The sequence below is a fragment of the Anoplopoma fimbria genome, chromosome 9 (assembly GCF_027596085.1).
Source record: "Anoplopoma fimbria isolate UVic2021 breed Golden Eagle Sablefish chromosome 9, Afim_UVic_2022, whole genome shotgun sequence".
Classification (NCBI taxonomy): domain Eukaryota; kingdom Metazoa; phylum Chordata; class Actinopteri; order Perciformes; family Anoplopomatidae; genus Anoplopoma; species Anoplopoma fimbria.
In genome coordinates this window covers 474,560-486,412 of record NC_072457.1, presented here as the reverse complement: position 1 = coordinate 486,412, position 11,853 = coordinate 474,560, and the positions used below count along the sequence as shown (strand labels likewise).

At 41.7% G+C, this 11,853-nt stretch overlaps 1 protein-coding gene across 1 annotated transcript in view; it reads left to right on the top strand.

Moving 5' to 3' along the window:
• The window catches only part of LOC129095710 (protein GPR108-like), a 13,302-nt gene extending 2,034 nt beyond the window's left edge, over window positions 1-11,268 (top strand). Inside the window, exons 3-18 of the mRNA XM_054604264.1 lie at window positions 1,604-1,654; window positions 1,829-1,920; window positions 2,020-2,090; window positions 3,041-3,351; window positions 3,426-3,488; window positions 3,581-3,682; window positions 3,760-3,893; window positions 4,657-4,732; window positions 5,553-5,626; window positions 5,707-5,824; window positions 5,915-6,045; window positions 6,869-6,912; window positions 6,991-7,040; window positions 8,387-8,470; window positions 8,762-8,883; window positions 8,975-11,268. Of these exons, the coding sequence (XP_054460239.1) occupies window positions 1,604-1,654; window positions 1,829-1,920; window positions 2,020-2,090; window positions 3,041-3,351; window positions 3,426-3,488; window positions 3,581-3,682; window positions 3,760-3,893; window positions 4,657-4,732; window positions 5,553-5,626; window positions 5,707-5,824; window positions 5,915-6,045; window positions 6,869-6,912; window positions 6,991-7,040; window positions 8,387-8,470; window positions 8,762-8,883; window positions 8,975-9,062 (1,611 nt within the window). The 3' untranslated portion in view covers window positions 9,063-11,268. The remainder of the gene's footprint in view (window positions 1-1,603; window positions 1,655-1,828; window positions 1,921-2,019; window positions 2,091-3,040; window positions 3,352-3,425; window positions 3,489-3,580; window positions 3,683-3,759; window positions 3,894-4,656; window positions 4,733-5,552; window positions 5,627-5,706; window positions 5,825-5,914; window positions 6,046-6,868; window positions 6,913-6,990; window positions 7,041-8,386; window positions 8,471-8,761; window positions 8,884-8,974) is intronic.
• Window positions 11,269-11,853: the final 585 nt, after the last annotated feature.

Below are 11,853 nucleotides of genomic sequence, written 5' to 3'. Positions count from 1 at the left end.
TGTGTGTGTGTGTGTGTGTGTGTGTGTGTGTGTGTGTGTGTGTGTGTGTCGACCTGATGAGTTTCTGAAAATGTTTTTTTACACAGTTATCATTGAAGACATGAAGAGGAGGAATGCATTAGTATTCTCTAAATGTCTTACTCTCATTTAATCCATCTTCTGAGAAGTATTGCCTGTGTAGTCGAAGCCCCTTTTTTTTTTTTTTTAGAGCTCCATTGTTGCACATCCATAAGAGTCACTGTTGAGTCGTCATCCTGGTGATCCTGTTCGCTCTCTAACAAAGATATAACAAACACAACATTTCATCCGTAAAAACAAGTGCTTTTTGGCTCAGTGAGGTCGGTGAGGATTGAGAGAGAGAGTTTGTACTCGCTGTAGTGAAGCCGGCGGCGGCGGCCACAGAGTGACGTAAAGGTGCGCGAGGTGTCTGTAAAAGGTCGTGACACTTAGTCGTCTACCTCTGAACTTTTGTAACTTTGCGTGTGCAATCATGTGATTAAAAACACTATTTACATGTCTGAGGATTTTCCAAAGGAGGACGTTTCACTTTTAGATGTTTTAGAAACAGGAGGTCTTAAAAATCTACATTATAATAAATATTTAGCAGCCAAATCAAATAGTTTACAGGATATTTAACTTTTGTTTCTTTATAATACATTTAATACTTGACTTCAGTCTTTACAGGGTTTCTATAAAGGCAATAAAGTAGTCTATGAATATGAGATATGAGTTTACAGATCATTACAATCCGTCCTCTTCAAAGTGGAGGTTAGTTTTAGGCTTTTTGCCGGTTACACCTACAGTCTATGAGCAGATCTATGAGTGGTCTTTTTGAATCTTCTCAGTTCATTTTGTTTGTTCGTCCACATTGAGCACAAACGCCTCTGTGCATGCTGGGAGCTCAGACTGTATATAAGAGGTGGATGTGGTCGTCATGACATCACTCACTGGTTTGTGGACTGACGATGTGAAACCTCGAGTTCAACATCTAAAAAACTAATCGGACGTCTTTGCAAAATCCCTAAAAATGTAAATAGTGTTTTTATCAGTGAACTATTTGGGTGATCACGCACCAAGTTACAAAAATCCAGAGGAGCACGACCAACTAGCAGCGTTGTGGCAATGTCGTGATGTCATCCTTTTCTGGCATATGGGGCTACGTATGAACTACGCTTAGATTTATGCTTACTTACCTTTTCATGAACATTGAATCATTGTCGGTGTAAATACGGCTTGTATCCGCCCTGTGATTCATATCCGCTCCTGAATATCATATATTCCTCCTTGTTACATGAAAACCAGCCCGGTAGTTTTTTTCTTAATCCCGCTGACAAACAAACAAACAAAAAAAGACGTATGTAACCTTGAAAAAGCATACACAAACCTTTTTATGATTAGATGGTTTGTCTGTAGAACTCAAAGTGAAATGATCGGACCGACTAAAAACAGGAAGCACAAACACATGATCCCATTTGCGTTCTAGCTCCTGGCTGGTTTCCATTTAACCCGTAAACAGAGCCAGAGAGATGATATATGAAATGTTGAACTTATGAATGTTGTATTCCTTCTGAAATCAGTGACCCATTGACAACTCTGTCTTTAGGTGGGCTTCACCCTCTCACGGTCCCGTGTGAATGGAGTCTTGTCCTACACGGTGAGTACATCCATCATTAATATTTCTCTCACCACCAGGCTTGTTTTGATCGGTCCAACGTTATGTTGTAGATGCATCAGGTTATTGATATTCATAATGTGACTCTCTCTCTCTCTCTCTCTCTCTCTCTCTCTCTCTCTCTCTCTCTCTCTCTCTCTCTCTCTCTCTCTCCAGGCGGAGGAGACGGAGACATGCCCGCTCACTCTCACAAAGTTCACCAGCAGCGAGCCTCTCATTCTCTTTCTCATCGACATAAACACGCTCAGGTGTGTGTGTGTGTGTGTGTGTCTCAGCAGCCATCATTAGTGTGTGTCACTGTTTCAGCCTAATGTGAAGGATGACCGTGTGTTTGTGTGTTTGTGTAGTGTCAGTGTGAGAGCTATGGGGGACCAGGACAACCTTCTGATATCAAAGCCAAAGGCTGAAGCTCCTAAAGGTCAGTGTCGCTCACACGTTTCACCTCTTAGTAAATCATTCTGCTTTTTGCTTCACTTTGCATATTTAAAGGGACAGTAGTAGTGTTGTAACGGACCGATGTCGATCCGGATCCGTACTGATCCCCCTCACGGTTCTTCACATGTGAACCGTGGATTGATACCTGTGAACTAAAAGCTGATTAATCAGCGTATTAACTAAATTAGTTTTATTGAATAAACTTCCTTTAATGAATATAACTCGTCAGTTTCATCAACATAAATAAAGTCATTTTAGTTCTTCACTACAACTCTAACTATTGGAACTGTTTGGATTCCACGAGTCAGAAACAACCGGCCACCTCTGTAATCTAACTCTAGACATCATAAAATACTAATACTGATCTTTATCCGACACTGTGCACAAATAGCAGGTTTAAACACAACATGGACAAATGTTTTTCACTGAGGACAAATAAAATATGTAATTTTTAAATAGTTTTGTAGACAGACTTATTACCCAGTAAGTATATAATTATGATTTTGGTTATAAGTGCAAATACAATTTAAAAAACCTCAGAGCAGACAAATCCAAAGTGACACAACAACACAACCTAACTAACATATGGAGGCAGCAGGAGACCAGAAACTCCTGAGAGGTTAAAATGACTGTTTTTGTGAATGGAGTCTGGTGTCTTTGAAGAGAGCGTAGATAACGGCTTCAGTTCACTGTCAGAAACACAAAGAGGTAAAAAATATAATCTAAATATGACTGATATTGATTCTTTTAGTGTCTAAAATACGTCCACAGGTAGATTACTTTGCTACTGTAGTAATACTCTGAAGTACCTCATACATCCCCATTCCTAAACATCAGTACTGTCCCTTTACAGAGCAGAATGAATGATGGAATCATTGTTCTAAGCAGACTGTAGTATAGCAGGTAGCTTGTACTGGTATTTGTTTCCTGTAGGTCTGAGGAAAACCAGGCAACTTCCTGCTAAACAGGCTGTTGTACCAGAAGCACCACCAAACGCGGGCAACGATGCAGCACCAAACGCGGGCAACGATGCAGCACCAAACGCGGACAGCGATGCAGCACCTAAACCAGCACCAAACGCGGACAACGATGCAGCACCTAAACCAGCACCAAACTCAGACAACGATGCAGCCCAACCAGACAACAAGTTGAACCCGAATGAAAAGGATCCTGCTCTTGTGGTTCAGAACCCAGACGATCAGGCGGGAAAAAAAGCTTCAGAAGTGGAGGGGACTGAATTCCAGGTAGGAGAGTGTTTGTGCTCCTGTTTGTGTGCTCTCTTTCATGAAGCCTATTTCTAATCTTTATTTGCTTCCAGCTGGAGAAGATCAAACAAGTTACTTTAGCTCTGGACAAAGTTAACGGCTCCTACAACTTCAGCGTAAGCACACCCTTTCTTAACTATTCTACGTGATGTGAAAAGATGGTTGATGTTGTCTACTGATGCCTGACAGGATGTCTCCTCCTCCACAGTTCAAGATGGTGGTCGGCCTGCTGGCCGAGGGTCTGTACAGCCTCAAGTTCCACTACTGTCCGAACAGGAAGCCTGGAATCAATTTACCCTACTCGTTGGCCGTGAGTAGAGCCTGTTTGTGTTGACACGTGCATGCTCAGGTGTGTGCATGTGTTAACCCTGGATGTATCCTCCACAGGTGGAAGTGACAGAGAAGAACCCAGACGGCTACCTGTCTGCAGCAGAAATCCCTCTGTCTCGCCTTTACATCGGTATGGCCGGAGTCTTCTTCACTGCTGCCATGGTCTGGGTGTACACTCTGATGAAGCACAGGTATGCATGCAGGCACGCCGGCATGAAACAAAGCTGTATTGTGTAGCAGAACCTCACAGCTTCCTCGTTTCGAAAAAAACCCAAAACTAAAACACCTTGCAGATTGTGTTGAGGTCATGATTTTTGAATATCCTGTGAAGTTGTTACAAGACCCACATTATAACGAGACCAAAGTCTACAGTAGTGGTGTAATGGACCGTACTCGCAGACCTGCAGACAGATCATTCCATCCCTAGAGCCCCACCACTAGCATGGCTAGCACACATGAAACTAGAAAGGTGTACTCAGTGGAGTACAGATCTCCTACAGGTGTGTTTGCCACAACAGCTGCTTCACTGTTTTGTTGAATGAAAACCAAGCACACCTGTAAGAGTATCAGACGGGTTTTTCACTGGCACACCACAGACACGCTGTCGTTGTAATCTATTCAGACGTCAGACCGGCTCTGTAGAGGCACACCACTTGGTTGACCTTGAAACTGTTCTCCCAACTGTTCCAACTAACATAATAACATACTAACATACTATTCATACTAACATAATAACATACTAACATAATAACATACTAACATACTCTTCATACTAACATAATAACATACTAACATACTATTCATACTAACATACTATTCATACTAACATACTATTCATACTAACACCAGTCATACCATTCTGCATATTGATCAGTGTGAATAATCCCATGGATCATCAGAGTGGTTCTCTACGATATAAAACATTGATCATCTTCTGCGGTTCTTGTTTTACAGGTACAGTGTGTTTAAGATCCACTGGCTGATGGCAGCACTGGCCTTCACCAAGTCGACATCATTGGTCTTCCATAGTGTAAGTACACCACAAAACAATTTATATTTATTAGTAGTGCTCAATTTACCGTTCTTATTGCTTTACCTTTTTTACCCTTTTTGCATTCATTATGGAGGAGACGATACATATGAAACTGAAATATAATGCTGAAATTGCACAACACAATTATTCTCTAAGGTAACAAAATATGCATTATTAATGTACAAACATTCACATAGTAAAATGGGACGAAATACAAAAATAGACTGTATGGTTTACAGTTTTAATAGTACCTCATTAGGACAGAACCCTAAATAAACCACAAGGTTAATTGTGGTTCATAACATGCAATCATTTATTTTGACTAACGTCCAGTTAGACCTGTGCAACCATGAATGGGAAAGAATCATTCATTTGTGCAGCTTTTCTAGAATGTTAACCAAAAGTTATCGTTTGGATTTAATCAAATTCTAAAAAAGTGAAACGAGTCATTTTCGGAGGTTGTGACTCTCAAAACAAAGCTGTTCTACAGCCTCAGCAGTAGCGACAGAGCAGGCTCTGGAGTGGAGTGGGCTACTATGAGAGGTGGGCTCTGTGGTCCAGCTGTAAATACAGTGCTTTTGAAGTCTTAAAAAATCAATGTATAGAAAACAAATCTCTTAAATTCATCATCGTTATCAGGGAAGATTTAATGGTGAAAAAAGAACAGATTGTTGTCTCTTTTTGTTTTCTTGTTCTGTCTGTTAACGCTCTCTGTACTGCTCACTGAGCTCTCACTATACCTGGATTCTTTGTCTTTTGACGGAGCTCTCTCTCACCTCTCTCTCTCACCTCTCTCTCTCTCTCTCTCACACCTCAGATCAACTATCACTTCATCAACACTGAAGGACATCCAATTGAAGGCTGGGCCGTCATGTATTACATCACACACCTGTAAGTATTCTCCAGGACATGAGGTGTAAAGTTCTCCTGTGACTTTATGTAGTGATGTGTTTGTATTGCTGTACTTCCAGGCTCAAGGGGGCGCTCCTCTTCATCACACTGGCTCTGATCGGCACCGGCTGGGCGTTCGTTAAATACATCCTGTCTGACAAGGAGAAGAAGATCTTCATGATTGTCATCCCCCTGCAGGTGTGTGAGCAGGAGAAACACTAGTTGTGTGGGATTATTTACATTCAGTGAATTAGTTTTTTGCTGACCCCGTCACCCGTCATCCTCCAGGTCCTCGCTAACGTGGCCTTCATCATCATCGAGTCTACAGAGGAAGGCTCCAGTGAATACTACCTCTGGAAGGAGATCCTGTTTCTGGTGGACCTCATCTGCTGTGGAGCCATCCTCTTCCCGGTTGTCTGGTGGGTGTGGGTGTGGGTGTGGGTGTGGGTGTGGGTGGGTGGTCGGACTCATTTGTATCGGTTACTTTTTCCAATTTAGAAAATCTGTTGAAAAATGTAATTAAGATTAGTTTTGACACTGATATATATACGTGGGTGGCTGTCTACTCAGAGGCTAGTTGAGATCATAGACTGTACTTAAGACGTGGACGTAGTCATGGTGACATCACTCATTAGTATGTGGATGTTTTGAAAAATTGAGTTCCGTGATTTCGCAGTCACCATGTTGTTATTTTCACAACCAGTGAACAGGAAGTGACCATATATGGAGTGAGGAGGAGTGAGGTAGAGACGCCGTATACGTCTCTGGTGTGGACCTGTCAATCAGTGTGTAGCCCCGCCCTAAAGCATCCCCTGCTTTATGGTCTGTTTGACTCTAAATGGAGCATCATTTACTAAATGAACATCATGCTGTATTGAAGAAGACTTGAAACTAGAGATTGAGACCATAAACTCATGTTTACAATGTTTACTGAGGGAATAAATCAAGAGAGGTTCCTCACATAATACATTTAACTTCCAGACAGCAGAAGGAAAGAGGTCAAGTTGTCAGGTTGTGCTCAGAAGCGGCCCCACTAGCCAATCCGAGCTAATTTGAGCCCTGGTGTAGGTTCCCCTCTTTATCAGCCAACCCACATCAACCCAGATACAAAATACAAAGTCAATGATTTCTTGTTTTTGGTAATGAAAAACATAACAGTGTTACATGAATCATGCATGTAAAAAACATTTTCCGTCTGTGTGCAGATGTATTTGTAGTTCACAAACATCGCTGTCTTTTTAGGTCCATCCGTCATCTTCAGGAGGCCTCCAGCACCGACGGCAAAGGTGAGAACCCGGATCCGTTCCCTCCAGAAGGTTCTGTGGGATTGTGGAGGTTTTAATTTCTCTCTCTGTCTCTTCCAGCTGCCATGAATCTGGAGAAGCTCAAACTGTTCCGGCATTATTACGTGATGGTAAGAAGAAGTTCAGCTTCTGTCCTCAAACGGGACTCCTTTAAAGAGGAGTTATTTCCCCCCCGAGGACGGTGCTTTCAAGGCACTCCGTCACACAGAGTGTTGAGTGCCCGATGCCTCTGGTCATCTCGTCACTTTTTAAATAAACAAGCAAACCGAGAAAGTTGTTAATGAACATAACTCTTGCCTTAACAATAAACGATCATTTTTTTAGAATAATCATTCATTTAAAAGATGCTCTTTGACTTTTGCTCCTTGTTCTTTATATAACTTTTGACTGCTGATAAACTCTCAAATTGACAATTATCACGTTGTTTGTTGTAAAATGTGTACAACTAAATAATAATGGACTTAAAGATGAGCAACAAAAACTCACTCAGGTCTGTAATCTGATATCAGGGCAGTATTCTCAAGCCAACATGGAATTACAAGGCAGTTTCCATGAACAATATGACGGAATATACAACATAGAGGATAACATAATTAGTATATTCTGTGTGCTTTTGTATTTGACATGCATCAAAAGCTGTATTTAGAGGTGGGAATCACCAGAGGCCCAATGATATGCTGAGTATTGTAATAGCATATAATGCGATTAATACCTAGTTTCATTTGCAAATTATGCAGTTTGTCAACATCTTTTTTTATCTAATGAAATAAAGTTTCCACTCGGTACATTAATAGGCCTAAAGCCAATGAACTAAAATATGTATTATCTTCATCTAATATTTCCTTTTACTTTGTTGTTGTTATTTATAGAGGTGATCAACAACACACAATTCAAATTATTAGGAAATAAAATATTGTATTTTTATTGTCATTATTAGTTTTAATGATGTTATAATCTTAGAGCTCGTGTTAGGAAGTTAAACATCATAATTCATCTCTAATATCTATTTTATATTAATGTGAAAACATCTTCAAACTACTGGATTTATTCTAGTTCATCACCAACACTACATTTTACAGATTACATTGAACACATCATGATAACCAATACTTTTTTTTACTGAACAGAGCCTGAACGCATCATAATGTAACTGAATAGAGCCTTCATAAACAAACTTTCTTGCAGTACTCATTTTCGCTGAACGGAACTTGAACGCACCACAATGTAACCAAGTGGAACCGCTGTATGGTAATTCCCTCTGAAAGGTCAAAGCTACCCTGTTCATATTGGACAAACTCTCAGTGGCTGTAAACCCGCCGCCTATCCGTCTGAACCGTTGTAGTTTATCATAAAGCAAGTTTTACTGAGCTCAGCGAGATGGAGAGGGGAAGATTCAGTTTGGATTGAACTGACAACTTTGTGTGTATTTAATAAACCTGTGTGTTCGTCTCTTTAGATTGTGTGTTATATCTACTTCACGAGGATCATAGCCATCCTGCTCAAGGTCACCATGCCCTTCCAGTGGCAGTGGTGCTATGAGGTACGACGCCATCAAACATGCTTGCTAACACGTTACATATTCATCATTGTTCCAGGCTCCACTCATTAAATCCTGCTGCCTCTATGAACATCCACTCTAAGAATGTTTACCTGCACTAAGACTGACATTTTAGGTTTGAACGTTAAGAAGAAATGGGTTTTCTTTTGACGGAGCTAGCAGCGGTTAGCTAGAAGCTAATGCTGGCTGCTGAGCGACAGGTCAACCTCCTGTCATTGATCTCTCTCTCTCTCTCTCTCTCTCTCTCTCTCTCTCTCTCTGATGTGTCCTCAGTTCCTGGTGGAGGTCTCCACTCTGGTCTTCTTTGTGTTGACGGGCTACAAGTTCAGACCGGCGTCCAACAACCCGTACCTGCAGCTGCCTCAGGACGAGGAGGACGTGGAGATGGACGAAGTGTGAGTATTTACAGAGAGACCTGTTTGAACCAAGAGAACAAAGAGTCATTTACATAACATGAGTGAATAAATAACCCCCCCCCGTCTCCAGAGTGACTGAGTCCGGAGCTCTGGAGGGCATCTCCAAAGTCAAGAAAACGTGTAACGGACGTGAGCGGCAGAAAGAGTCCACCTTGTGAGCAGGATGCTGCATCTTATTTTTTGGGGGGGAGGAGGGGGGCACTTCACACCCCTGAGGTCAGCTGGTACTATGGGGTGCACTTGGACCAAGCCCCCCCTCCTTTGATAACTCTCGGAGTGGTTGCAGTGGTCGTGTCCACTGTCTGGCTATGCAACAAACAGACATTTCCTCTGATCGCTCCACCCAGAGACTCTGAGAGACGAGCTCCGCCTTCTCTCCTCCAAAGATCATTATCCTTTTAGAGGAAGACTTGCTTTCGGGTGTTTATATCGGCTATTTAAAAACGGTACTTCTGCGAGTTGTACCTTTTTGTGTGTGATGTGAGTACTCGTGTTTTTGTTTATTTTCTTCCCTTTGGAGACAGCGGCCCGTACTCAGGTAAAAGGCTAATCAATATATATATATCTCAAATTAAGGCGTCGACGCGTCATTTCTTCTTCAGTCGGACCACGTCGCTCCTTCTACAACTTCACCAGTCTACGTCTCGAGGTTCAGTCTAGGTTTCAGTTTTTACTCGGTCTGTGTTTTAATATCAGAAACAAATGGGACTCTGGGTTTTATTTTAAGACCACAGCCGCCGGGAACTCACTTGACTCGTCTGATTTATTTTTTTTAACATTATCGAGAGGCTAAGCCCCGCCCCTTCCAGTGTCCCCCATGGGACCTTATTTTGGAAAAAGACATCTACAGAAGTCACATTAGAATTGTGCAATGAATAACGTGATGTTTGTTCATTTAAAAGATTATCTTTCAAATCAAGTTTATCTTCCCTCACATGCTACGTCACCAACATGGCCGTTAGCATGGCTGGCTAGCTAGCTAACGTAGCTGTGTTCCAAACGTAACGTTGTCTTACCTGGTGATGTGTTTTCATCCAGTGACTCTTATGAGTGAAGAGAAAGGAGGAGTGAGACCTTGTTGGTGTGAGAACATACCGGTACCAAACACATCGTAGCTTCAGAGAGACGACCTTTATGACCTTTAGCTGTGTCATCATCCTAATTTCTTATTGTTGACGTCGCAAAATGATCTTTTTAATTGATAAACATAATTTGTGTAATTCATGCCACAAGTCAAACAGGATCAAAACATTACTTTGTGTCTCTTGTTGACTACATACATATTATTTAACAAGACAAGGTTCCATGGTGGTCCACAGGAAGGGGCGGGGCTTAGCTTCTCTAAAACTGTAACACTTCCTGCTTCTAATGCAGCCAATAACCCGACTCATATCTGATCTCACGCACTCCAACGAAGTGACCGTGGGAGAACTGGGACTGCTTCTGGTCTCGGTTTAGGTTTTCTTGACGGTCTTCACTTTATTCCCCAAGTGTTGATCAGTGTGATGAAATACATGGAAGAGGTTTTCTGTTTCAGTACATTCACTTATTGCATATTGAAATGTTTTATTTCAGTATTACCGTTTGTGTTGGAGAGGTGGAGTTCCTCCCAGTCCGCCTCGTGGACCGCTGCTGTAATTTAGTGCTTTAGTGGTTCTGGTTCAGACCCGATGGGGAAACGTGGATCCGTCTGACGGCCGCGACCCACCTGATCATTTTTGAATTTATCTTTTTGGTTTTACCTTCGTGCTCTTGATGTGAAGCTTATTTTATGACTTATTGATGACTTATTGGTGAGAGATCAGAAGACTGGGCGGGGTAGAAGAACGTTTTGTAAATACTTAACCGAGACACACCGCATTTCGTAAGAGGCTCTATAGACTGTAAAGACACAGGTTCCTTTAATAGAAGGAGGGAGGAGTCAACACCACAGACCCTCTCAGGTGAGAACAGGAAACCAGTGGAACAGAGAACGGTTTGTGTTTGATGTCTGTGTGAACGTCACAATAAAGCTGCTGTTCTGGAAAGGTCTCAAAGGAACACTGTCATGTTTATACCGGCCTGAAGAGGACGTTTTTATGAGATTTAACGCCTTTGTGTCCACAAATGAATTGTTGACAATTTTGTCTGGGCTCATTTTTCTCATCATTCTTATCTTTGGTCACATGATGTTGTTTTGTTTTTCTTTTTATTTAATTATACTTTAGGAAACGGTTGTCCCATCATGTGCCCAAAGACTACATATACTCTGTAAAGTAAATGTTTGTATCTCTGAAACTACAAGGAACTCATAAGTTGATTATCAAACATGCAGTGTAAAAAATATAATATATGGACGACATTTAATAAAAACGGATTCTTCAAGTTCTGTCAGAAACTTCCTCAGTAAGTCTGCACCAGATTTGAACACAGCAGACCAATCAGAAAGGGTTAATACGCTCATCAAGACCATTTCACACCAACGTGTGACAGGACAAGACGACGAAGTGAAGACCTGTTGGAGGGATTCTAGTTCCTTATCATGCAGAACCTACAAATCCCATAATGCAACTCAACAGCGTCTTTCTGTGTGACCCACCCTGCCAGGTAAACGGCCATGTCTTTATTATTATATCAGTATTATCATATATTATAAATAGTTTTATTGTTATTAGACTCAACTGAATCTGATGTGTAAAAGCAGATTAGTGCCTTTAAGAGACCGAACATAGCTCCATATCATAAATCACATATTTGTCTAAAGGGGCTTTATGATCTGTACCGTTAACGACACTCTGACCTGAAACATGTTGAAGAGCTCAGGAGGACCCACGGAATGAGACCACAGCACGCTCACATGCACTGAAAGGCACGCTCACATGCACTGAAAGGCACGCTCACATGCACTAAAAGGCACGCTCACATGCACTGAAAGGCACACTCACATGCACTGAAAGGCACGCTCACGGG